The 27,279-nt window shown below is 44.7% G+C and overlaps 1 protein-coding gene across 1 annotated transcript in view; it reads right to left on the bottom strand.

Annotated features, from left to right (window-relative positions):
* Nucleotides 1-23,389, bottom strand: part of pard3bb (par-3 family cell polarity regulator beta b) — a 627,684-nt gene extending 604,295 nt beyond the window's left edge. Inside the window, exon 1 of the mRNA XM_041843623.2 lies at nucleotides 22,420-23,389. Coding sequence (XP_041699557.2) covers nucleotides 22,420-22,536 — 117 coding nt within the window. The 5' untranslated portion in view covers nucleotides 22,537-23,389. The remainder of the gene's footprint in view (nucleotides 1-22,419) is intronic.
* Between the last annotated feature and the right edge of the window lie 3,890 nt (nucleotides 23,390-27,279).

The raw sequence follows: 27,279 nt of genomic DNA, 5'->3' as shown, positions 1-27,279 counted from the left end.
CATGAACCAAATCAAACATCCTCACTTCATCATGGAACACAAACATGAACCAAATCAAACATCCTCACTTCATCATGGAACACAAACATGAACCAAATCAAACATCCTCACTTCATCATGGAACACAAACATGAACCAATCAAACATCCTCACTTCATCATGGAACACAAACATGAACCAAATCAAACATCCTCACTTCATTATGGAACACAAACATGAACCAATCAACATCCTAATGTCTTAATGGCACAACGAACACAACCAATCAACATCCTCATTCATTGACGGTACACAAACAGAGTGCATGATGTCTCCATTGTCCACAACACCACCTCACAGAAGGCACAATAAACAGCATGTCTCTTTTTTTAACAACAGGATACATCTGTGAATTAGATATTTTGTAATTCCAATGTAATTTATGAAATTCCAATGTTTGCCTAATGTTTTTAGGTTGGGTAACACTTGACAGTTGAAATCTCTAAGGCGAGAAACAGAAAAGACTTCGAAGTCTGCCTAATAATGCAAGTGTCTGCCCCGAGTACAGTCTCTAGGCCTCAACAAATGGAGATAACTAGCTTGCTACTCATTAAAACTACCTCCGCCAGATACTGGCACTCCCATTCTCTACAGTCATCCAGAGCTGGGGTGACAGAGGCCAGAGGGGAGGCTGGAGCTGGGAGGAACAGGGACCTGACCTGGGGGTCCAGAGGCCAGAGAGGAGGCTGGAGATGGGAGGAACAGGGACCTGACCTGGGGGGGACAGAGGGGAGGCTGGAGCTGGGAGGAACAGGGACCTGACCTGGGGGGACAGAGGCCAGAGTGGAGGCTGGAGCTGGGAGGAACAGGGACCTGACCTGGGGGGGCAGAGGCCAGAGGGGAGGCTGGAGCCCTGACCTGGGGGGACCGAGGCCAGAGGGGAGGCTGGAGCTGGGAGGAACAGGGACCTGACCTGGGGGGACAGAGGCCAGAGAGGAGGCTGGAGCTGGGAGGAACAGGGACCTGACCTGGGTGGACAGAGGCCAGAGGGGAGGCTGGAGCTGGGAGGAACAGGGACCTGACCTGGGGGGACAGAGGCCAGAGAGGAGGCTGGAGCTGGGAGGAACAGGGACCTGACCTGGGGGGACAGAGGCCAGAGAGGAGGCTGGAGCTGGGAGGAACAGGGACCTGACCTGGGTGGACAGAGGCCAGAGAGGAGGCTGGAGATGGGAGGAACAGGGACCTGACCTGGGTGGACAGAGGCCAGAGAGGAGGCTGGAGCTGGGAGGAACAGGGACCTGACCTGGGTGGACAGAGGCCAGAGGGGAGGCTGGAGCTGGGAGGAACAGGGACCTGACCTGGGGGGGCAGAGGCCAGAGGGGAGGCTGGAGCCCTGACCTGGGGGGACCGAGGCCAGAGGGGAGGCTGGAGCTGGGAGGAACAGGGACCTGACCTGGGGGACAGAGGCCAGAGGGGAGGCTGGAGATGGGAGGAACAGGGACCTGACCTGGGGGGACAGAGGCCAGAGAGGAGGCTGGAGCTGGGAGGAACAGGGACCTGACCTGGGGGGACAGAGGCCAGAGAGGAGGCTGGAGCTGGGAGGAACAGGGACCTGACCTGGGGGGACAGAGGCCAGGCTGGAGCTGGGAGGAACAGGGACCTGACCTGGGCCTCTACACTGCTGCTAGTGCCCCTGATTAATGACAACACATCACCGCTGGACAGCTATTATAAAAACAACATGTCAAATCTAATTGTATTTGTCACATGCTTCGTAAATAACAGGTGTCGACTAACAGTGAAATGCTGACTTACTGGCCCTTCCCACCAACGCAGAAAACAACAGTTTTTTAAAATTATATGAGAAAGAAATATTCCATTTTATTTGGAACGGCAAGCCAGACAAAATTAAACGGGCCTATTTATATCATGAATATGAATTCGGAGGACAGAAATGATTAAATATTAAAGCATTAGACCTATCGCTAAAAGCTTCAGTCATACAAAAGTTATACTTAAATCCGAACTGGTTCTGTAGCAAATTAGTCAGATTGTCTCAACCCATGTTCAAGAAAGGCCTTTTTCCCTTTATTCAGATTACAACCTCTCACTTTCAGTTATTTGAAAAGGAAATAATCTCCCAAATATCACTATTTCTAAAACAAGCCATAGAAAGTTGGTTGCAATTTCAATTGAATCCTCCAGAAACGAAAATAATGCAACAAATATTGTGGTTAAACTCAAATATACGAATTGACAAAAAAACTTATTTTTTTGGACAAAATGTTTAAAAAAGGTATAATCTTCGTAAATGATATCATCGGTAGGACTGGTGGAATTATGTCGCACATGTAGCTAACAAAAACATATGGAAATGTCTCCTCTACCCAAAATTACAACCAACTAATTGCAGCCTTACCGCAAAAATGGAAGAGGAAAGTGGAAGAGGAAAGTGGAAGGGGGAAAAGTAAGGAACTTGTCTGTCGGTCTTGCATTAAAGAACATAATTGGTTAAGGAAAACTGTGATAAATAAAAAAGTATACCAGTTTCATTTAAGGACCAAAGGATTGACAGCCATCCCATATACACTGCTCAAAAAAAATAAAGGGAACACTAAAATAACACATCCTAGATCTGAATGAATGAAATAATCTTATTAAATACTTTTTCCTTTACATAGTTGAATGTGCTGACAACAAAATCACACAAAAATTATCAATGGAAATCAAATTTATCAACCCATGGAGGTCTGGATTTGGAGTCACCCTCGAAATTAAAGTGGAAAACCACACTACAGGCTGATCCAACTTTGATGTAATGTCCTTAAAACAAGTCAAAATGAGGCTCAGTAGTGTGTGTGGCCTCCACGTGCCTGTATGACCTCCCTACAACGCCTGGGCTTGCTCCTGGACAGTCTGTGGTGCAACGTGGCGTTGGTGGATGGAGCGAGACATGATGTCCCAGATGTGCTCAATTGGATTCAGGTCTGGGGAACGGGCGGGCCAGTCCATAGCATCAATGCCTTCCTCTTGCAGGAACTGCTGACACACTCCAGCCACATGAGGTCTAGCATTGTCTTGCATTAGAAGGAACCCAGGGCCAACCGCACCAGCATAAGGTCTCACAAGGGGTCTGAGGATCTCATCTCGGTACCTAATGGCAGTCAGGCTACCTCTGGCGAGCACATGCAATATTTACCTGGAGCTAACCTTGCAGATAGCATTACTGGGTGATCTGAAAAGTCATAGTCAATCGATCAATAATATCATAATACTTTTAGCAAAAATGTTTATTTTTAATTCACAATCTGTAGAAACAATGAGAATAAAAAGGTTCATAACTCTTGTAAAACATCACAGTTGAAATATATATGGCAAATAGAAATCCAATATGGATGGTGTTGAGAGAGAGAGAGAGAGAGAGAGAGAGAGAGAGAGAGAGAGAGAGAGAGAGAGAGAGAGAGAGAGAGAGAGAGAGAGAGAGAGAGAGAGAGAGAGAGAGAGAGAGAGAGAGAGAGAGAGAGAGAGAGAGAGAGAGAGAGAGAGAGAGAGAGAGAGAGAGAGAGAGAGAGAGAGAGAGAGAGAGAGAGAGAGAGAGAGAGAGAGAGAGAGAGAGAGAGAGAGAGAGAGAGAGAGAGAGAGAGAGAGAGAGAGAGAGAGAGAGAGAGAGAGAGAGAGAGAAGGGATGAGAGAGAGAGATCCCAGATCTCTACCTAGTGAGCTGGACCACAATGATCAGGAAACAACTTCTCTCACACAATTACTAATCACAGACAGACAGACCACCAAGCCTCGGCCCTGTGCATCATCACAATCTCTAGACAGTTCTACACTAGAGAATGGCACCCTATTCCCTATATAGTGCACTACTTTAGACCAGAGAATGGCACCCTATTCCCTATATAGTGCACTACTTTAGACCAGAGAATGGCACCCTATTCCCTATATAGTGCACTACTTTAGACCAGAGAATGGCACCCTATTCCCTATATAGTGCACTACTTTAGACCAGAGAATGGCACCCTATTCCCTATATAGTCACTACTTTAGACCAGAGAATGGCACCCTATTCCCTATATAGTGCACTACTTTAGACCAGAGAATGGCACCCTATTCCCTATATAGTGCACTACTTTAGACCAGAGAATGGCACCCTATTCCCTATATAGTGCACTACTTTAGACCAGAGAATGGCACCCTATTCCCTATATAGTGCACTACTTTTGACTAGAGTTTTATGGGCCGTGGTTAAAAGCAGGGAATAGGTTACCATTTGGGATGCAGCTTCCAGACAAGACAGAACATCCCGTATTACATCCCATGCTTTACATGGCCAGCTAGAGTAGTGCGAGTCATCCTAGGCCTGGCTTAGACGGTATACCCTGTAGACGCCTGTTAAAAGACCCAGCACTACAGAGGGAGGTGAGAGGATCCTGAAGGTCTCTGAACAAAGACAAGAAGTAGCTCAGCTAGTCAGATCCACATTACATTCCTCTGTGGAACCAGGGTTGTCTTTGGAGAAGTGAGACCTTATTTTTATACAGTGTTACAAAAAAATTCTCTCTCTCTCTCTCTCTCGCCTTTGAGAATGTGTCACTTACAGTGTAGCTCACTGTCAACGAGGGGCAGGCAAGTGTTGCAAAAGGATCCTTTTAAAGTCAGTGTAGTCTCTCTGACAGACACTGAATGAATAGCTAGCGCAAGATGTGATTATGGCTTTCAGAAAGCCTACAGTGTAGCTCACTCCCTATCAATAAGGGTTAGGGTTAGCCTGTCACCCAGTTTGAAACCATAACATGTAGACATGTTTATCTTCCTGTTGCAAAACCACCCATACGTCTACAACGTAGGGCCTAACTTACTGTCAGAAGTTAACCCATAAGGAAGAACGGTAACATGAAGTTATAGTCAGAACATGAAATGTAGGCCTATCAGCCACCCTCTGACACCATAACCCATAAAACCATAACCCATAACCCATAAAACCATAACCCATAAAACCCTAACCCATAACCCATAAAACCATAACCCATAACCAATAAAACCATAACCCATAAAACCCTAACCCATAAAACCATAACCCATAACCCATAAAACCATAACCCATAACACCATAACCCATAACCCATAACACCATAACCCATAACCCATACAACCATAACCCATAACACCATAACCCATAACACCCTAACCCATAACACCCTAACCCATAACCCATAACCCATACAACCATAACCCATAACACCATAACCCATAACACCATAACCCATAACCCATAACACCATAACCCATACAACCATAACCCATAACCCATAAAACCCTAACCCATATAACCATAACCCATAAAACCATAACCCATAACACCATAACCCATAACACCATAACCCATAACCCATAAAACCATAACCCATAAAACCATAACCCATAAAACCATAACCCATAAAACCATAACCCATAAAAGCCTAACCCATAAAACCCTAACCCATAAAACCATATCCCATAAAACCCTAACCCATAACACCATAACCCATAAAACCTTAACCCATAACCCATAAAACCCTAACCCATAAAACCATAACCCATAAAACCCTAACCCATAAAACCATAACCCATAAAACCATAACCCATAAAACCATAACCCATAACACCATAACCCATAAAACCATAACCCATAAAACCCTAACCCATAAAACCATAACCCATAAAACCATATCCCATAAAACCCTAACCCATAAAACCATAACCCATAAAACCATAACCCATAAAACCATAACCCATAAAACCCTAACCCATAAAACCATAACCCATAAAACCATAACCCATAAAACCATAACCCATAACCCATAAAACCATAACCCATAAAACCCTAACCCATAAAACCCTAACCCATAAAACCCTAACCCATAAAACCCTAACCCATAAAACCATAACCCATAAAACCATAACCCATAAAACCATAACCCATAAAACCATAACCCATTAAACCCTAAGGTCTGTATTGCCAGTAACATTCCACATGGCTAGTTGTTATTCCTCTCCCTGGATGGTAACATCTTTCTAACAGACGGCCCTGCCTCCTCTTCTGTGCTAATTGTTTGTTTTCTGGCGCTGGTCCATGGGTTTAGATGCTATCAGCTCATTCTGGCAGCATTCAGCCTGCTCAGCTCTGTTCTGCTCAGCTCAGCTCTGTTCTGCTCAGCTCTGTTCTGCTCAGCTCTGTTCTGCTCAGCTCTGTTCTGCTCAGCTCTGTTCTGCTCAGCTCTGTTCTGCTCAGCTCTGTTCTGCTCAGCTCTGTTCTGCTCAGCTCTGTTCTGCTCAGCTCTGCTCAGCACTCAGGCATCTGGCATTCCTGGCCCTAATGAAAAAACAGCAATGCAGCTCCCCCCCTCCCTCCCTCCCTCCCTCCATCCATCCATTTGTCTTAGTAATTAAGTGGCCCTTTTTAGCAGGCTGATAACTTCCTGAGTGACTCCCATCTTCCCTACCACCCCCCCCTCCCTCCCTCCCTCCCTCCCTCTCACTTCCTCCCTCCCCTGCTTCAGGCTCCACTGACTATTCAGAGAATGCACTGCTGCAGGCCACAAGCTCTTTACTACAATTAACAAAAAGATAAAAACGCAACATGTAAAGAGTTGGTCCCATGTTTCATGAGCTGAAATAAAAGATCCCAGACATTTTTAATACGAACAAAAAGCGTATTTCTCTCAAATTTTGTGCACAAATTTGTTTACATCCCTGTTAGTGAGCATTTCTCATTTGCCAAGATAATCCATCCACCTGACAGGTGTGGCATATCAAGAAGCTGATTAAACAGCATGATCATTACACAGGTGCACCTTGTGCTGGGGACAATAAAAGGCCACTAAAATGTGCAGTTGTCTCACACAACACAATGCCACAGATGTATCAAGTTGAGGGAGCATGCAATTGGAATGGTGACTGCAGGAATGTCCACCAGAGTTGTTGCCAGAGAATTGAATGTTCATTTCTCTCCAACGTCATTTTAGAGAATTTTGGCAGTACATCCAACCGGCCTTACAACCGCAGACCACGTGTAACCACGTCAGCCCAGAACCTCCACATCCGGCTTCTTCCCCTGCGGGATCGTCTGAGACCAGCCATCTGGTCAGCTGATGAAACTGTGGGTTTGCACAACCGAAGAATTTCTGCACAAACTGTCAGAAACCGTCTCAGGGAAGCTCATCTGCGTGCTCGTCGTCCTCACCAGGGTCTTGACCTGACTGCAGTTCGCCGTCGTATTCGACTTCAGTGGGCAAATGCTCACCTTCGATGGCCACTGGCACGCTGGAGAAGTGTGCTTTTCACAGATGAATCCCAGTTTCAACTGTACAGGGCAGATGGTGTTGTGTGGGGGCGAGCTGTTTTCTGATGTCACTGTTGTGAACAGAGTTCCCCATGGTGACGATGGGGTTATGGTATGGGCAGGCATAAGCTACGGACAACAAACACAATTTCATTTTATCGATGGAAATTTGACTGCACAGGGATACCGTGACGAGATCCTGAAACCCATTGTCGTGCCATTCATCCGCCGCCATCACCTCATGTTTCAGCATGATAATACACGGCCCCATGTCGCAAGGATCTGTACACAATTCCTGGAAACTGAAAATGTCCCAGTTCTTCCATGGCCTGCATACTCACCAGACATGTCACCCATTCAGCATGTTTGGGATGCTCTGGATCGGCGTGTACGACAGCGTGTTCCAGTTCCCGCCAATATCCAGCAACTTCGCACAGACATTGAAGATGAGTGGGACAACATTCCACAGGCCACAATCAACAGCCTGATCAACTCTATGTGAAGGAGATGTGTCACGCTGCATGAGGCAAATGGTGGTCACACCAGATACAGACTAGTTTCCCCTACTTAAAAAAAAAATAGGTATCTGTGACCAACAGATGCATATCTGTATTCCCAGTCATGTGAAATACATAGATTAGGGCCTAATGAATTTATTTAAATTGACTGATTTCCTTATATGAACTGTAACTCAGTAAAATCTTAGAAATTTCTGCATGTTGTGTTTATTTTTCTGTTCAGTGTATATCTTTTTGGTTTAATGCACTGCTGCAGGCTACAAGCTCTCTACATCTTAATGGTGTAATGTCTTCCCATGACATATCAGCTGCCGCTGTGCGACCTCCTGTTCTTATCAACCCGTCCTTATCGATGATAGGGACCAGCTTCTTTAGTGGACTGTGTTTGGTGACCTCTTCTCTTTTGGCGAGGCACTTGATTTAGTCTTTGAAGACTTCTTGATGTCTGCATCTGGTGGTGGTTTTTGGCTTGTTTAAGATGGTTAGCCCTTGTCACCGTCCGGAGCCCTGGAGAAGGATTTGGCCATGTGGATTAGTTTTGCGATTGCTCGGGTCTCGCGACTTCCAGCTGGAGAACCGTTCGAAACCCGTGTGAGCCAAGTCGGTCTTCAGTAGCTTCGGTAGTGAAGGTTGTGACTTGCGGCCGGATCTCTGTGTCAGTATCTGATCCCACAAGTTCGAAGGTTTCTGACTGAGTAGTCTCTTCTCTCTCTCCATCTTTGTCAGGAAGGGTGGGCCTGAGAACCAGGTGATGTGTTTTGAGGACGACTGCTAGCACAGGCCAAGATCCATGATCTGCTGGATTTTTGTCCGTACTGACGTAGGGGCCACAGGTCTGGCTGTGTAGACTTCCTGATGCATATCAGTGGTCTAAGTGGCGAGTGGCGCAGTGGTCTAAGGCACTGCATCGCAGTGCTAACTGTGCCACTAGAGATCCTGGTTCGAATCCAGGCTCTGTCGCAGCCGGCCGCGACCGGGAGACTCATGGGCGGCGCACAATTGGCCCAGCGTTGTCCAGGGTAGGGGAGGGAATGGCCGGCAGGGATGTAGCTCAGTTGATAGAGCATGGCGTTTGCAACGCCAGGGTTGTGGGTTCGATTCCCACGGGGGTCCAGTATAAAAAATATATATATATGTATTCACGAACTGTAAGTCGCTCTAGATAAGAGCGTCTGCTAAATGACTAAAAAAAAAAATTTAAAAAAAAAAATTATTTTTTTAATAACAATACAAATATCACTCCGTTCGACACGTAGAATCTTCTTGAGGTGTTGTGAATATATTGTTACGGATACAGGTATCCTGTGTGTGTTTTTGTGTTTTTCCTCTCCTTCTGCCCTAATCACAGGTGTCCTGTATGTTCCTGATTGGTGGTCGTTGGGTTGTCTGCTGATTGCTGAGGTGGACCAATCAGTGGACATTCCTCTGCATTGCACCACCTGTGTCTGGTTTTTCAATCACACATCCCATTGTTTAAAAGCCGGTCAGTTGTGTTTGTTGTTAGAAGACTATTTTACGTATGTGAGTATGGATACTGTGGTGTCCTGTGTTTTGTGTACTCACTCATTTGCTGGTTACTCTGTTTGGTAACTTTGTGAGACTATTTCTGTATATGAGTATGGATACTGTGGTGTCCTGTGTTTTGTGTACTCACTAATTTGCTGGTTACTCTGTTTGGTAACTTTGTGTGTTTCTGGGAAAAGGGGAAGTTAAGCAAGCTGCCCTTGGGCATACATTACCCGTAGAAAGAACTGTCTATAAACACTAGTTAGACCTGAGCGGACCACCCACTGTATTTTTGTATGATTAGCAGTAGCTTAGCGGTTCTTGAGGCAGGCAAGATCAGTTTAGGGGTGTTTTACACTATTGTTTCATTTCTTGGGTCCTGCTCAGCCCTTTTTCCCAAACCTTTACCGTGTGTTCACAAATAAACAATTTATGTTTGACGGTAGTTTATGGTTGTCGTGTAGTTTTTGTTCTCCCTGTTCCATGTCACGATTCTAATTTGCATGATGTATGTTACGGGTCTCTTCTCCATCCACCCTAGACGTTTAAAGCCACGGGATTCGTAACATAAAGTGGGGGCTCGTCCGGGATCATTCTCATTGATACCCGTGCTACTCATGCAAATTAGTTAGTGTCTGGTTCAGTGTTGAGTTTGGCAGCTGTAACTAACTGGTTTTGTGTTCAGTATTCGACGGCTCGTGTTGCTAGTTTAGGATGGCTACTTTTGAGTTGGATGCATTTTTGGAAAACCCTACGTGGGAGGTTTTTGAGAATTGCCGTAGAGTGGATCTACAGGTTTTGGCTGACCACTTTTCTGTACCCATACCGAGGGGTTTAGTGAAAGCAGAAGTTAGGGAAGTAGTGTTAGAGATATTATTGAACGAGCGAGTGCTTGAATTACCGCCGCCTGACCCTGCTGCTCCTGTAGGGGATGTGGTTGCTGCTCCTGTAAGCCTGTCGGTGTCTGAGGACGAGGCTAAGGCTCCAGCCACATTGCCCCGTTTTGACCCACTGTCCGACAGTGATGCTAGGATGGATGTCCGCTCGACACGGCTCCAAATGGAGGTGGAAGAGCGGGCACAAATCAGGCAAGACAAGCAGGAGACGCGTAAGATGGAACTGGAGATGCGTAAAATGGAACTGGAGGCAGAAACAGCGAGGTTAGTCTCTGCTCGTACTATGCCTACTAGTGAGCCGTCCTCACCAGCTGTGTCGTCTGCTACGTTTGATATTAGTAGGCAGATCACCTTGGAACCTGTGTTCAGGGAGTCAGAGGTTGATTCCTATTTCAGTGTTTTTGAACGTATTGCGGTAGCATTGAAATGGCCCGAAGAGGTATGGTGCCTATTACTGCAGTGTAAATTAACAGGTAAAGCCTAAGAGGTTCTGTCAGCGCTACCTCTTGAAGACAGCTTGAATTATGACGTGGTCAAAGCTACTGTTCTTCGTGCCTATGAGCTTGTTCCTGAGGCATATCGACAGAGATTTAGGTCTCATAAAAAGTCTCCTACTCAGACTTATGTGGAGTTAGCTAGAGACAAAGGAAATCTGTTTGACAAATGGCACAGTGCTAGTAAGGTAACTGATTTTAACTCTCTACGGGAGTTAATCTTGTTAGAAGAGTTTAAAAATTGCTTACCAAAACGCATTGTAGTTTATCTGAACGAACAGAAAGTATCCTCACTGTCAGAAGCGTCTGTATTGGCAGACGAGTTTGTGTTGACGCATAAGAGCGTGTTTTCGGCTCGTACGGAGAGCAGGGCCGCGGACTTGCTAACTTTTAGTCCTAGTCGACCAGCAGTACATCCAGCACGCCCAAAAGATGTGCGTCACTGTTTCTATTGTCATAAGGTGGGACATATGGGTAATGATTGCTTTCTGCTAAAACGCAAACAGGGGATGCCTCAGCACGCCAGGCCGCCAACGGGTGTTGGGCTGATTCGTACGGTTGTAGGGCCGGAATCAAGACAGAGACCTCATAGTGAATGTGGTTTGAAAGTCCCTGTCCCAGTCCCAGATCCCAGTTATGAACCGTTCATTTTTGAGGGGTTTGTTTCCATATCAGATGACGAAGCGTCTCAGCGTCCAGTTAGAATCCTCAGAGATACTGGTACGGCGCAGTCGTTCATACTATCTGATGTGTTGCCCTTGTCCAATAATACATATTGTGGTTCCAGTGTGTTAGTACAAGGAATTGAAATGGGATTCGTCCCCGTGCCATTGCACTTTGTGAACGTACACTCTGAGTTAGTCAGTGGATTGTTCAGAGTTGGAGTACGTCCTATGTTGCCAGTAAAAGGTGTGACATTTATAATGGGCAACGATATTGCCGGAGGAAAGGTGATACCCGTATTGGAGGTATTGGATAAAAGTGACCAGTCTCTCTCTGAGGAGCTGGCACAGGGTTATCCAGATGTGTTCCCCGCTTGTGCTGTCACACGTGCTCAAGCACGACAAGTGGGTGAAGTGATAGATTTGTCGAACACGATTCTATTCAGAGAGTGTGACCCAGAGGATAGTTCGGGTGCTACCTCTGGTAAGCTGGTGCAGTCTGACCAACAGCCCAGAGAAAGGAAGAAGGATGTGGAACTTGTTCCTGAGGCAATACAGTTACCAGTCACTCGTGAGCAGCTGATCGCTAACCAAAAGGTTGACATTAGCCTAGCTAAATGTTTTTCTAATGTTGTCTCAGAGGAGGAGCTAAAGAAGAAAAACATGGCATACTTCATTGATGGTAATCTCCTCATGCGTAAATGGACATCCCATGTTGACGCTGGCGGAGATTGGAATGCTGTTTACCAAATAGTGATTTCTACAGCCTTTCGACAAAATGTTTTATCCCTCGCTCATGATCACCCGTGGTCCGGACATCTGGGAGTCACCATGACTTATGATCGAGTTTTGCGACATTTCTTTTGGCCTGGTTTAAAACAAGATGTGGCTCAGTTCTGTCGGACTTGCCACACCTGTCAAGTAAGTGGGAAACCGAACCAGGTTATTCCTCCCGCGCCTCTTTGTCCCATACCTGCCCTAGGTGAACCATTCGAACATGTGATGGTTGATTGTGCTGGACCATTACCAAAGACTAAATCTGGTAACCAGTTTATGTTGACGATTATGTGTGTGGCCACCAGGTACCCAGAGGCCATTCCTCTGCGAAGGATTACTGCTCCGGTGGTGAGTAAAGCGTTGATCAAATTCTTCTCAACTTTTGGGTTACCTAAGGTGATACAAACTGATCAGGGTACGAATTTCCTTTCTAAACTTTTCAAACAAGTGTTAAAATCCTTGTCAGTTACACACCGTGTGTCCAGCGCATACCACCCAGAGTCTCAGGGTGCGCTTGAACGTTGGTATCAGACACTGAAGTCTATGCTCCGTAAATATTGCTTGGAATCTGAGAAGGATTGGGATGAGGGAGTTCCTCTAGTTTTGTTTGCTGTCCGTGAGACAGTACAGGAATCCTTAGGGTTCAGCCCAGCTGAACTGGTGTTTGGACACACCATGAGAGGACCTATGAAAGTCCTTAAGGATCAGTTTTTATCACAAGAGTTGTGTGTGAAAGAAAATGTGTTGGACTACTACGTTAGTCGCTTTCGTGAGCGCCTACATGGTGCCTGTGCTCTAGCAAAGGAAGCGCTGTCTTCCTCACAGAGACGGATGAAACGGCACTATGACACCCAGGCTGTTTCTCGTTCACTGCAGCCAGGTGACCAAGTTCTTGTATTGTTGCCGGTGCCAGGAGCGTCATTGTCAGCACGTTTCTCTGGTCCTTATGTCATTGAAAATAAACTAAGTGAAACTGACTACGTGATACAGACTCCTGATAGAAAACGCCAATCTCGTGTGTGCCACGTTAACATGTTGAAAACATACCACACCAGACCCGTCACTCAGATAGACAGTCCAGAGAAACTGGCCGAGTCGGCTGTCTCTATTGCTGCTACGGCTGTAGTGGGAGGTCATGTTAATGATATGGACGGAGATGGTTTGGAGTTGCGCAATACTCAGCAGCAGTGTGCTAGATTGCCCAATTCAGAGATGCTGCTGTCTCTCCCGTCAAGCCTGATTCATTTAACGGACGGACAGTCAGATGATATTGTGAGACTATTACACAGCTTTCCATGTCTTTTTAATGATGTTCCTACATGCACAAATGTGTTAGAACATGACATTAATGTTGGAAACGCTGCACCTATCAAGCAACATGCTTATCGTGTCAACGTCTCTAAAAGAAAGATAATGAGGGATGAGGTCGGTTATTTTGCTAGAGAATAACCTGGCTATGCCAAGTTCAAGTCCTTGGAGTTCTCCGTGTATTCTGGTTCCTAAACCTGATGGGACATCCATGTTATGTACGGACTATCGGAAGGTCAATGCTGTCACAGTGCCCGACTCGTTCCCGTTACCCAGACTGGATGACTGTATTGATACTGTTGGTGCTGCTACTTATGTAACCAAACTGGATCTTCTAAAAGGTTACTGGCAGGTGCCGTTAACCTCACGTTCCTCCGACATCTCTGCCCTTGTGACCCCAGATCACTTTCTACAATATGCTGTCATGGCATTTGGGATGCGGAACGAACCTACTCACTAATTTGCTGGTTACTCTGTTTGGTAACTTTGTGTGTTTCTGGGAAAAGGGGAAGTTAAGCAAGCTGCCCTTGGGCATACATTACCCGTAGAAAGAACTGTCTATAAACACTAGTTAGACCTGAGCGGACCACCCACTGTATTTTTGTATGATTAGCAGTAGTTTAGCGGTTCTTGAGGCAGGCGAGATCAGTTTAGGGGTGTTTTACACTATTGTTTCATTTCGTGGGTCCTGCTCAGCCCTTTTTCCCAAACCTTTACCGTGTGTTCACAAATAAACATTTTATGTTTGACGGTAGTTTATGGTTGTCGTGTAGTTTTTGTTCTCCCTGTTCCATGTCACGATTCTAATTTGCATGATTTATGTTACGGGTCTCTTCTCCATCCACCCTAGACATTTAAAGCCACGGGATTCGTAACAATATCCTAGCACAATCTTGCTGTCTGTGTAGAACTTCACACTGCATGCATCTCAATGTCCATCTCATCAATGATCAGGTCTGCCATTTCAACTGCTAAGACAGCGGCACAAGGCTCTAGGCGTGGGTGCGAGCAGGACGTGGAGCCAGTTTGGACTTTCCCATGATGAACCCGACATGACTTCTTCCTTCGACATCGACCACTGGAGGTTGGCAACAGCTGATATGGCCATAGTGGATGCGTCTGAGAAGATGCACAGTTATCTTCGCTGCGTGGAAGACAAGTAGACAGGGACATAGGGCCTTCGGATAGTGAGCTGTTTGAGTTCCATCAGTGAGTCTTTCCACTGCATCTCTTTCTCTTCTTGTAGAGGGGTGTCCCATTCACATTGTTCATGTTCAGTAGAGATTTCTCTCATTAAAGCCTTGCCTTGCATAGTGATAGGTGCTGTTGACCGCGGAGAGGACACTTCTTCTTGTGAACGGCTTCTCTTCTCGGGATACACGAAACGGTGAAGCTGTCTGTTTCCAGATTCCAACAGATGCCTAAGCTTTGCTGGAGAGGATCTACCCCTAGATCCAGATCTTTGAGATCTTTTGCGTGATCCTCTGGGGGGAAAAAAATATGCTTCCATGACTTTGCTGCTGTCGGAGGGCATCTTGTGCAACCTCACGCTTGACTCGGCTAACATTTCTCTTGTTCTTTTCAGGATGTCAATTGCTTCTTCGTCGCTGGAGAATGAGGTAAATCCATCGTCCACATAGAAGTTTCTCAAACTGTTGCTCTTCTTCACCCTTCTGGGCTTCATCTTCAGGCTCTACATTTTACATTTACATTTTAGTCACTTATCCAGAGCAACTTACAGTTGGTGAGTTCATACATTGTATTTTTTTTTTTTTCTCATACCGGCCCCTAGTGGGAATCGAACCCACAACCCTGGCGTTGCAAACACCATGCTCTACCAACTGAGCTACATCCCTGCCGGCCATTCCCTCCCCTACCCTGGAAGATGCTGGGCCAATTGTGCGCCGCCCCATGGGTCTCCCGGTCACGGTCGGTCCATGGGTCTCCGGGTCACGGTCGGTCCACTTTGACGCCTACTTTACGCGTGGCTTTTTGACCAAGACTCTGATCAAGAAGTGAATAAACTAAAAGCTAAAACTACCAATTTGAGATGGAAAAACAATAAAATACTAACAATACTGTTAATAAGCCTGTATAGTCCGGTCAGAAATCCAATTGCATCTTTGGTTTTTTTCTAAAATCAGCTGATTTTCACATAGGAAGAGGCATCGGATTGTTACCCGACATTAGTAAGCTAGCTAAATGCATGATGCCACAATAACAAAGTAGACTGACTGTATAGTCAGAAACCCACTTGCACATGTTGTGTTCATTCAGCGAGCAGGGTCTTGCTGTGTTTAACATTACAGTCGTTTTGACATCGGATCAAGCAAGCTAACTAACAGCTAGCTAACAGCTAACAAGGTTAGTAAGCTAACTGCATGGTAAATACCCACAATAATATAAAGTCACTTTTGCAGGCAGATCGTGTCCCCTATGCATAAAACGGTATTCAATATGATTTGCAGTGAGGGACTTCAGATGTGCCAAACCTAGGAGAGGCTAGCTGGGCTAGAAATAGCTGTATTCAGTCAATGCTAGCTAGCTAGGTGTCTGTTCTGAAAGAGTTAGCTACATTAGTTAGCCTGTTTGTACATTTGTTAACTTCTTTACCTTAAAAGGTGTCCACTCCTATTAAATCAATTGCAGCAAGTTGTGTGACTTACCAAATGATCCTGCAATGTCCATAGTAAAATCCTGCACTGTAGCAAGCTTAACGTCACTAGCTAGCTAGCTTGCTTCTTTTTCCTATATCATCCACTACTTTTGACCTGGGCCCATAAGATTCTGGTCAAAAGTAGTGCACTTTGTAGGGAATAGAATTCCATTTGGCACTCGGCATAGGTTACAGCACAGACCAGCACAGCATGGGGGAGGGGGAAGGGAAATCGATACAGTTATATATCGCAATATTATTTTGGACAATATTATATCAATATCAAAGTATCGATTTAAAAAAATAGATACATTTTAGTCATTTAGCAGACGCTCTTATCCAGAGCGACTTACAGGAGCAATTAGGGTTAAGTGCCTTGCTCAATGGCACAGAGATTTTTCACCTAGTCGGTTCAGGGGATTCGAACCAGCGACCTTTCGGTTACTGGCCCAACACTCTTAACCGCTAGGCTACCTGCCGCCCATATTTATATATCATAAATTGTTTTGCTAGGTGGCATTAGCTAATGCTAGTCGGCTGTACATGTGCCAAAACTCCGGTATTTTTCAACCAATAGCTTGTTTTCCCCATCTTCTTTTTAAAGGTGTACTATGCAGAAATCGCCATTTCCTGGTTCCTAAAATTCGATTTGTTTGCCTAATTTCAGTTTGTGAGACAAAACAAGCAAGTATAGTGTAGATAATCATTGTACCATCTAACCCGCTGTGAAATATATTTTCCATAACCAAAAATATTGTATTTTCAGCTGGTGTACAAAACCGAAAGTAAAAGACGCGAAAATGGAAGCATAGAAATATTGCACACAGAACAGCGCTACCGTTAAGACTTGCTTTCAATGAGAATGACAGACCTACAACTCACATTTCTATGTGAATTTGGTCAGGTCGCCCAAACATGTACATATTGCAGCTTTAAAAATATTTACATTTTTACATTTAAGTCATTTAGCAGACGCTGTTATCCAGAGCGACTTACAAAATTGGTGCATTCAACTTAGGATAGCCAGTGGGACAACCACTTCTTGATCACAGTAAGTACACGTCTTCAAACAAGCAGCTAGTGAGCCAATATGTTTTCAACACTTTTATTTCCATGACTGATCAAAACAAAATGTTCTAATGCTCGCTCTCGTCTCTCTGCAGCAGATCGAGCAATATGTTTGGAACATCAAATTGCAATAAAAACGCAATACATATCGTATCGGCGCATAAGTATTGAGATGATATCGTGAGGTCCCTGGCAAAAATGGGCGGTATCCAGATTTTCATACCATCATACTGTTTCTGTTCCATACTGGGGTTTATTATGTTAAAACATATAGAATAATTGAAGGTCTCTGCTGTACCAAGAAGCATTATCTTGACATTAGCCACTTAGCTAGCAATTTAGCAAACCAAAGATATAGCTGGAGCCCTGAGCTGGATATCATTTATTTGACACATCTTAGATTTCTTATAGTTATACTTAACTTATAGTTATAAGCAGTGGTGTGGCAGCCCTTACTGTGTTCTGTATAAAGGCCTAGGCTATGACTGTGACTAATAGCCCTATGGAGCCTGTAGATAACCCTAACCACCACTGTGACTACGGGAGCCGGTAGATAACCCTAACCACCACTGTGACTACGGGAGCCGGTAGATAACCCTAACCACCACTGTGACTACGGGAGCCGGTAGATAACCCTAACCACCACTGTGACTACGGGAGCCGGTAGATAACCCTAACCCCCACTGTGACTACGGGACCCGGTAGATAACCCTAACCACCACTGTGATCATAGAGCAACTAGTCTACATAATGTAATCGGCGATCAACTAGTCTACATAATGTAATCGGCGATCAACTAGTCTACATAATGTAATCGGCGATCAACTAGTCTACATAATGTAATCGGCGATCAACTAGTCTACATAATGTAATCGGTGATCAACTAGTCTACATAATGTAATCAGTGATCAACTATATAAAAGGGCAATGTGACCTTTAGATCCTCCACTGTGCAGTAATCTGATGAGAGATGGATGGTGGAGGGAATGTCCTTTCTATTGCCAAGTATATAACCGTCTCAGCAGCACTGCACAGAGCACAGAGACACACACACACACACACACACACCTGATGCGCACACACACACACACACACACACACACACACACACCGGCGTTAAGAGGCAAGAGAGGGTGAATCCTGGAGAGATTAAGGGGAAGGGGAAATCGGCCACCTCTTGCCTCCATTCTATTGGCCAATCACTTAATAATATGATGGATGACCTCCGATCGTGGATTTGGTACCAACGTTACTGGACAGGAACAGGAAGTCCTGCTACGTCCTCCACAGTCATCAAAGGAGCAAATGGCCAATATAGAGATAAGGTGGAATCATATGACACAGGCTCAAAGACCCGCCGCATGGCAAGGGCTACAGTCTATTATGGATGACAAAGGAAGACCCAGCGGTGATCTGCCCAACGGTGCCTCTCTACATGACGAACTCAGCGCATTTTATGCAGTTTTTCCACAATAACACCACCATACTGTGTGTGTGTGTGTGTGTGTGTGTGAGGCCGCCCCCCGACCGAACCAGAGGACTGGGTGATCTCGCTCTCTGAGGCCGACGTGCGTAAGGTCTTTAGTCAGGCCAACACTCGCAATGCCGTGGTGCCGGGCGGTATTCCAGGGCGCCTTCTCAGAGCATGCGCAGATCGGATGGCAGGCATATCATTTTCAAACCGCTCCTTGTCCCAGTCTGTTATCCCCACATCTTTTAAGATGACCACCATCATTCCTGTTGCCAATAACTCTAAGGCTTCCTGCCACAATACCTACCACCCTGTATCACTCACATCTGTAATCATGAAGTGCTTTGAAAGGCTGGTTACGGCACACATCAACTCCATCATCCCAGACACCCTAGACCAGGGTTATTCAACTCCATCATCCCACACCAGGGGTCTCCCATAGGTCGATTCCCCAGCTACCAGTAGCTCGCAGTCCACCTATCAGTCGCTCGACAAACAATTCCAAAAAGCGTATGCAATGTCATGTGTTCCATCACAAACTGTCAAGCAAATCTCACAAGTATCAGACACCGCAAGCTCTCAGCTACTATCGAATCAACGCAAAATTATCCCACCCTGTGGTTAGCCGCTATTGTCTAAAAAGCCAAACCTAAAACAATATCTGCCAATTAAATTTCCAGCAATATCGCCCGTCTGTCTGTCTGTCTGTCTGTCTGGTATGCGTGTTTGTCTATCACTCCGTGTGCAGCCAGTTGATGTGATAACCGTCTTGTGGGGTTGACAGAAATACTTTCCCCAAAACCTTCTCAATTAAAAATGTTAACTGCAAAGTAGGCTTTCCTGGCACATTAGATGGCCCGTTCCTCACTAAGCTAGATGCAATTACACCGAAATCAATGTTAGTGTCTTCCAGACCAACAACAAAATAAATTGTATTCTGATGTGATGTAACCATGGACATAGAACATCCAATTTCGTTGTTTCTCTATGAACAATTGTAATTTTGAGAGTGAAAAACCCAAAAACATTAAAACTAGAAAAATGTAAAAACGGAGAAAACATACATTTGGGAAAATATAAAATATAATTTTGGAGAGAGAAAAAAAAAATCAACGATTTTATAGGGCCCCACTTAGGGTAGTTGATTAACCATTATGTGGTCCTCTGTAGCTCAATTGGTAGAGCATGGTGCTTGTAACGCCAGGGTAGTGGGTTCGATCCCCGGGACCACCCATACATAAAAATGTATGCACACATGACTGTAAGTCGCTTTGGATAAAAGCGTCTGCTAAATGGCATATTATTATTATTATTATTTTACCAGGTATATTGACAGAACACATAGTGTACTGCTTTGTTTTGTCCACTAAGGACCCGGGGAAGATCTGCAGGGGAGAAGAGAAGAATGTGTCTATTTAGAAGCTCACAACATTTTTTTAAAATTTTTTTAAGTAGCTCTCATGCTAGAAAAGGTTGGAGACCCCTGCCCAAAACCCACACCTCAATTTGATTTGTCCTTGTATGTAGCTACTGACCCTGGAACTGACCCTGGAACTGACCCTGTATATAGCTACTGACCCTGGAACTGTCCCTGTATATAGCTACTGACCCTGGAACTGTCCCTGTATGTAGCTACTGACCCTGGAACTGTCCCTGTATATAGCTACTGACCCTGGAACTGTCCCTGTATATAGCTACTGACCCTGGAACTGACCCTGTATATAGCTACTGACCCTGTATATAGCTACTGACCCTGGAACTGTCCCTGTATATAGCTACTGACCCTGTAACTGACCCTGTATATAGCTACTGACCCTGGAACTGTATATAGCTACTGACCCTGTATATAGCTACTGACCCTGGAACTGTCCCTGTATATAGCTACTGACCCTGGAACTGTCCCTGTATATAGCTACTGACCCTGTAACTGACCCTGTATATAGCTACTGACCCTGGAACTGTCCCTGTATATAGCTACTGACCCTGGAACTGTCCCTGTATATAGCTACTGACCCTGGAACTGTCCCTGTATATAGCTACTGACCCTGTAACTGACCCTGTATATAGCTACTGACCCTGGAACTGTCCCTGTATATAGCTACTGACCCTGGAACTGTCCCTGTATATAGCTACTGACCCTGGAACTGTCCCTGTATATAGCTACTGACCCTAAAACTGTCCCTGTATATAGCTACTGACCCTGGAACTGTCCCTGGAACTGTCCCTGTATATAGCTACTGACCCTGGAACGGTCCCTGTATATAACTACTGACCCTGGAACTGTCCCTGTATATAGCTACTGACCCTGGAACTGTCCCTGTATATAGCTACTGACCCTGGAACTGTCCCTGTATATAGCTACTGACCCTGTATATAGCTACTGACCCTGGAACTGACCCTGTATATAGCTACTGACCCTGGAACTGTCCCTGTATATAGCTACTGACCCTGGAACTGACCCTGTATATAGCTACTGACCCTGTATATAGCTACTGACCCTGGAACTGTCCCTGTATATAGCTACTGACCCTGGAACTGTCCCTGTATATAGCTACTGACCCTGGAACTGTCCCTGTATATAGCTTCTTTGTTCTCGTGTTTTTGTTATTTCTATATCTTGTGTGTTTTTCTTCTACCTTGTTATTTTTATTATTACATTGATATTGATTACTGCATTGTTGGGTTTAGAGCACGCAAGAAAGGCATTTCACTGGACTTGTGCATGTGACATTAAAACTCGAAACACACATCTCAATCAGTCAAATCGCCAGCCAGCTTAGGAGCCAGGGCAATTAACACACAGTATTGCAAGCAGGGTAGAGCCTCGTGGGTGGGGATCTAAAAATGTTATCTCTGCTATCCCTGCAGGACAGCACGATGAGAATTACCATTTATAAAGGATGCATTATAAAATGTGTCAAGAACACCCAGATGTTTTTTTTTTATCAAGGATGGAGATGATGAGAGAGAGATAGAAAGGGGGGGGTGAAGAGACACTGACAAAGAAAGAGAGATACAGAGAGATAGACAGATAGAGACAGAGATGGAGAGAGAAAAAGAGAGAGATAGAAAGAGAGCATCTGTGACTGACTGACTGTCTGGTGTCTGTGCTCTTTAAATAATGGAGCCAATATGGTCCGGAGCACTGACTGAAGCACATCTCTGATGAGGGCCAGGGGTTCACCGCTCCAGAGACCAGACGAATCACAAGGAATTCATGAAGTGTCATCTGCATTCATCACTGAAGAGTAATGGAACAAGTCGCAGCTATGGTTGAGTCCCAAATAACACCCTGTTCCCTTTACAGTGCACTACGTTTGACCAGAGCCCAATGAGCCATATAGCTTAGAACGCTGAATATCAAGCCCAAGGGGTACATTTTTCATAATGAATTTATTGCAACTTTGACATCCCTGGCATTGGCTAATTTCCCAAGACTTTGAGAATAAAAATGTAATATCATATCAACTTTGCACAAAGAGAAAACTCTAGAGTCTACTATAATAATGTAATATTATATCTTTCTGTAATACATATTCATCAACCTACAAAACTTCCAAACAGATTATAGGTCCCCATGGCATTTGATGACGTCAGTACCATGATGAAGTGAAGCGACAGAATTTAGCTTTTCAACAGAATCCTCATCATAGTTCTGCAATGATCTGGTCAAACAACCTAACCTGGACACAGGCCTAATAAAATCACACAGCATTATTACACCAACCCAACAGTTTTCAAAACGATTGCTATTGCTTACCTGTTCCAATAATTTCCTGTATCTCTGTGTGGCTTGTTGAATGAGATCACGGACTGTCCATCCCTCCTTACACGGGACCACGACACCTGTCTGTCCGAATGTCACTGTCACTTTCATTATGATGCTGGTTCTTCATTCAAGTTAAGGCCTCTTATATATCTCAATATCGAGGAGATCCTTGCCTTGAGCTGCTTCCTTGATCACTTTCTCTGCATCAACAGTCAACAGGCGTTTTGAGTTTGTCTGACACGTAGGAGTCAGAGAATGCAAATAATGATTTATATCCTGTCAATACCTGTACGCTTGTGTCATGTTAGTAATTATAAATGCTCAGCGATTTGATTCCTGCCAGCGCTATTATTTCATTATATAGCTAGCTAGCTAGCTTCAGTTGCTAGCACAGTAGCAGATATGCTAACTGTTTTATATTCATTGGCTAGCATCCATGATCCAGAGTACTGCAAGATGCAATCAAAGACAATCTATGTGATGCTATGGCTAGCACTAGCAGCTACCTAGCACCAACTTGCTAACCAGCAAGTTCCAACTAACTAACGTTAGCTAGCTAGCTAGCTAACTAACAAGTGAGCAAGAAGTGAGTAAACCTATATTAAAGTAGCTAACTATGTAGCTATCGCACTTTATAAAACGTGTTTTTACCAAACTAGCTAGCCAAGTTGCTAACCAACTTTACTTGGAAAAGATGGATACTAACGTAACTGGCTCAGGTATCACTTTTCCACAAGTTTTCCTTGCCGCAAATTCCTCCTCCCTTCTTCTTTTGGCCAGTTTCCTCTTTGAATTCCCACCGCGGCACCAATAACTGATACTGTAATACAGTATGTTTTATATTTGGGTGCAAAGAGAAAGTTATCATATGTAGCTAGTCAAGACTTTCTTCGATGGCTAACTTTCGCTAGCTGAAGTAAAACATTCCTTTCTTCTCTGACCAGTCCCGAACGGCCATTCAACGTAGGTCGTCACTAGTTAACACATCCACAAAGTTATAACCCCCGCCTATTTCTACAATGTATCTTCTTAAAAATCTGATTTTAACCCTAACCTTAACCTCACTGGTAACCTTATTCCTAACCCTAACCTTAAATGAAGACTAAAAAGCAACTTTTTTGTTTTCATGAACTTTTACGATATAGCCAATTTTGACTTGTGGATCCTATGGAAACCTTCAACTTGTTGATGGGACAATGCCCCATTTCCAAGGAGGGAAGCAGGGTTGTCACTAGTTACCACAGCCACAAAGTCAATAGGCAACAAATTCAGGAAAGCAAACATTTGCTTTTTGGTCTTAATTTAAGGTTAGTCATACGGTTACCAGTGTGGTTAGGTTTAAAATCAGATTTTAAGATACATTTTAGAAATAGGCACCTCTTCAACCTCAGCAGGCTGAAGAAATTTGACTTGGCCCATAAGACCCTCACAAACTTTTACAGATCTCACTAGTGGTGCAGTGGTCTAAGGCACTGCATCGCAGTGCTAGCTGTGCCACTAGAGATCCTGGTTCGAATCCTGGTTCGAATCCAGACTCTGTCGTAGCCGGCCGCGACCGGGAGACCCATGGGGCGGCACACAATTGGCCCAGCGTCGTCCAGGGTAGGGGAGGGAATGGCTGGCAGGGATGTAGCTCAGTTGGTAGAGCATGGCGTTTGCAACGCCAGGGTTGTGGTAATGTATACACTCGCTAAATGTAAGGGGTAGTGTGGTCTGCCCAACGCATCACCAGGGGCACACTGCCTGCCCTCCAGGACATCTACAGCACCCGGTGTCACAGGAAGGCCAAGAAGATTATGTAAGCACCCGAGCCACGTCCTGTTCACCCCACCACCATCCAGAAGGGAGGTCAGCACAGGTGCATCAACGCTGGGGCCGACAAGCTGAAAAACATATTCTATCTCAAGGCCATCACACTTAAATCAACCCAGTCGCTCATTACGGCGTATGTATACCACGCAGAAATACTTTTCAAACCTTGTGGAATACACAAAAATGACTTTTGACGTGCCCCCACAGTACGCACTTTACTCCTTATCCACTACAATGGGACAACAAAATCATGTCAAATCTACGTTGGTGACGTCGTCGCCCAAACTCGGTTTTCCCCGATGAGCTCCGAAATTGAACGGAGACTGGGTTGCTATCAAGGTAAGGTTAGCCTAGCAGTTTAAACTGGTTACAGTTTATAACCATATATGATAATTATTTGAATTTTAAGACACAGTTGTAGCATCATGAGTTAGTTTCTCAAAATATTTTGTTGGTTCAGCTTGGTTACAACCAGTATGAAAATGTATGCACTCGCTAACTGTTAGTCGCTCTGGATAAGAGCGTCTGCTAAATGATTAAAATGTAAAAATGTATGCTACTGCATAAATTATGTAATATGCCAGGGAGATATGTATACTGTAGCTAAGAAAGTAATATCAATCACATGTATTTATAAAGCCCTTTTTACATCAGCAGATGTCACAAAGTGCTATACAGAAAACCCAGCCTAAAACCCCAAACAGCAAGCAATGCAGATGTAGAAGCACTAAGTGTATGTTGTGTAGTAAGCTGTTAGTAGCCCATGTGCCTCACCCTAATAATTTGGTCCCTTTCCCCCTCATAACTTAGCCTACTGTTCTGACCTGGTGGTGCACATGTAGCCTATAGCCTGTTTTAGGGAAATGAAATCATTGAATATTGTAAGAGCTTTCATTGTCTGCTTATATGCCCCCTTTATTTATCCTACGGTTCTGACTTGGTGTACAGGGAGAACACTGTAAGAACGGCCCATGTTCTGAATTCTGTCGCTGCACATTTCAAGAGTGCTGAACACATAGTTATATTGACTTACGTCCGTCTTAGCTCGCTCATTAATGTCTTCATCGAAATTACGGATTGCCTCTTATCCGCTCGTCATCCCCTTATGCCGTAGTTTGTACATCTCAATTGTCAGTAGAAACCACATTTGTTTAAGAAAGTCAGCCATATCAGCTATGTTTCTTTAAAAGGTGATAAATGAGGCTGAATGAACTGTTTCGCTGCCAGACAAGGCCCCGCTGATAGCCAGGTGTAGCGGTGGTAAGGTGTTGGGACTGTTGTTGGGACTCTGCTGTTGGGGCAGCTTTATGTAGGCCCTAACAGTTTGTGGGCACCGTTTGTCACCGTTATAGTGCAATTAATGTATTGTTTAGTGTTGTGTTGTGTAGTGGCTTTGCTGGCATGCATCCCACAATTTTTTAGTTTTTTTGCCCCACCAAGATTTACATGCTACAATCGCCACTGCATCAGAGGCAAGCCAAACTGTCATGTTCTTTATCACGAATGGCCAAACTGTAAGGGATTACTCCGTTGTTTAAAAACAACAATAATGTAATGGTGTAGAGCAGGGGTAGATAACCCTGTTCCTGGAGTGCTGCAGGTACTGCAGTATTCTGTCCTAACCCGGCACCACACTGAGAAAACTTAGTTCATTGATCAGTTCAGGGATTGATTCAACACACCTCAGCCCAGTCAAAACTGTTCGCTGCTCTGGCACCCCAATGGTGGAACAAGCTCCCTCACGACGCCAGGACAGCGGAGTCACTCACCACCTTCCGGAGACACTTGAAACCCCACCTCTTTAAGGAATACCTGGGATAGGATAAAGTAATCCTTCTACCCCCCCTTACCCCCCCCCCCCCCAACAAAAAAATAATAAGGTGAATGCACCTGCTAAATGACGTAAATGTAAATGTAAGTATCTGCAGCACTCCAGGACCAGGTTTGCCTATCCCTGATGTAGAGCTTCAACATATGTTTAAAACTATCATGTGGTTGTCGTAGACCAGGGGTTAAAATCTTATCCGATGAGGTCCGGAGCCTGCTGGGTTTTTCTGTTCCCCCTGAACATTTACTGCACCTACCTGGTGTCTCAGGTCTAAATCAGTCCTTGATTAGAGGGGAATAATGCATCACGTACTGGCTTCGGGGTCCAGATTTGAATTTGAGGCTCGTAGACTGTCAGTTCTTGGGCACTGTCTATGACTTTGAAAAGGGGTTACTGTAAATTATAATTACATTTTCCAAGACCCAATCCTCAGCTGTTTTATTATGGTCGTTACGCTGAGAAAAAAGCAATGGGTTTTGCACCAGCAACTTCCCTTGGGAAACTGTCCCATTTTAGGCGACTTGTGAGAGGAGAACACAGTGCCTCCTTTTAGGATATTCAATTGACATATTTATTTTCCTGTCCCCAGCAGATAACCTCCTGCTGAACCAAATCTAACCGTGAAATTGAGAATTACAATAATTTTCTCCCATGGAAAAAAAACCTAGCCTATTTAAAATAACAGCACACTCATAATTAGGGAGAATTAACAACATTTTATTAGTTTACTAACCTGATCCCCCTGGTTTTCATTGTTAGTACATTGTAATAATATAATAATAATAATAATAATAATAATAATAATAATAATAATAATAATAATATGCCATTTAGCAGACGCTTTTATCCAAAGCGACTTACAGTCATGCGTGCATACATTTTTGTGTATGGGTGGTCCCGGGGATCGAACCCACTACCTTGGCGTTACAAGCGCCGTGCTCTACCAGCTGAGCTACAGAGGACCACATCAATATTGTCCAGCTGGAGTTTTGCGTCAAAACACAGCCAAAGAATGTTGGTGGCGTGCAAGGCCACATAGTCCTGACAGTCTGCCGGGTGCTGAGAACGTCCATGACGTGGCATGAGGTCACTGTGGCTGCAGAGAAGCAGTCATCCACTGTAGAGATTGCATGCCGTTTTGAGTGGTTTTGCACAGAGAGTGATGTCTGTCTGCATAAGAATTACCCTCTGCACAATAGGGAATCGATTGT

This window comes from Coregonus clupeaformis, chromosome 23 (assembly GCF_020615455.1).
Source record: "Coregonus clupeaformis isolate EN_2021a chromosome 23, ASM2061545v1, whole genome shotgun sequence".
Taxonomy (NCBI): Eukaryota; Metazoa; Chordata; class Actinopteri; order Salmoniformes; family Salmonidae; genus Coregonus; species Coregonus clupeaformis.
This window is presented reverse-complemented; position numbering and strand designations above follow the sequence as displayed.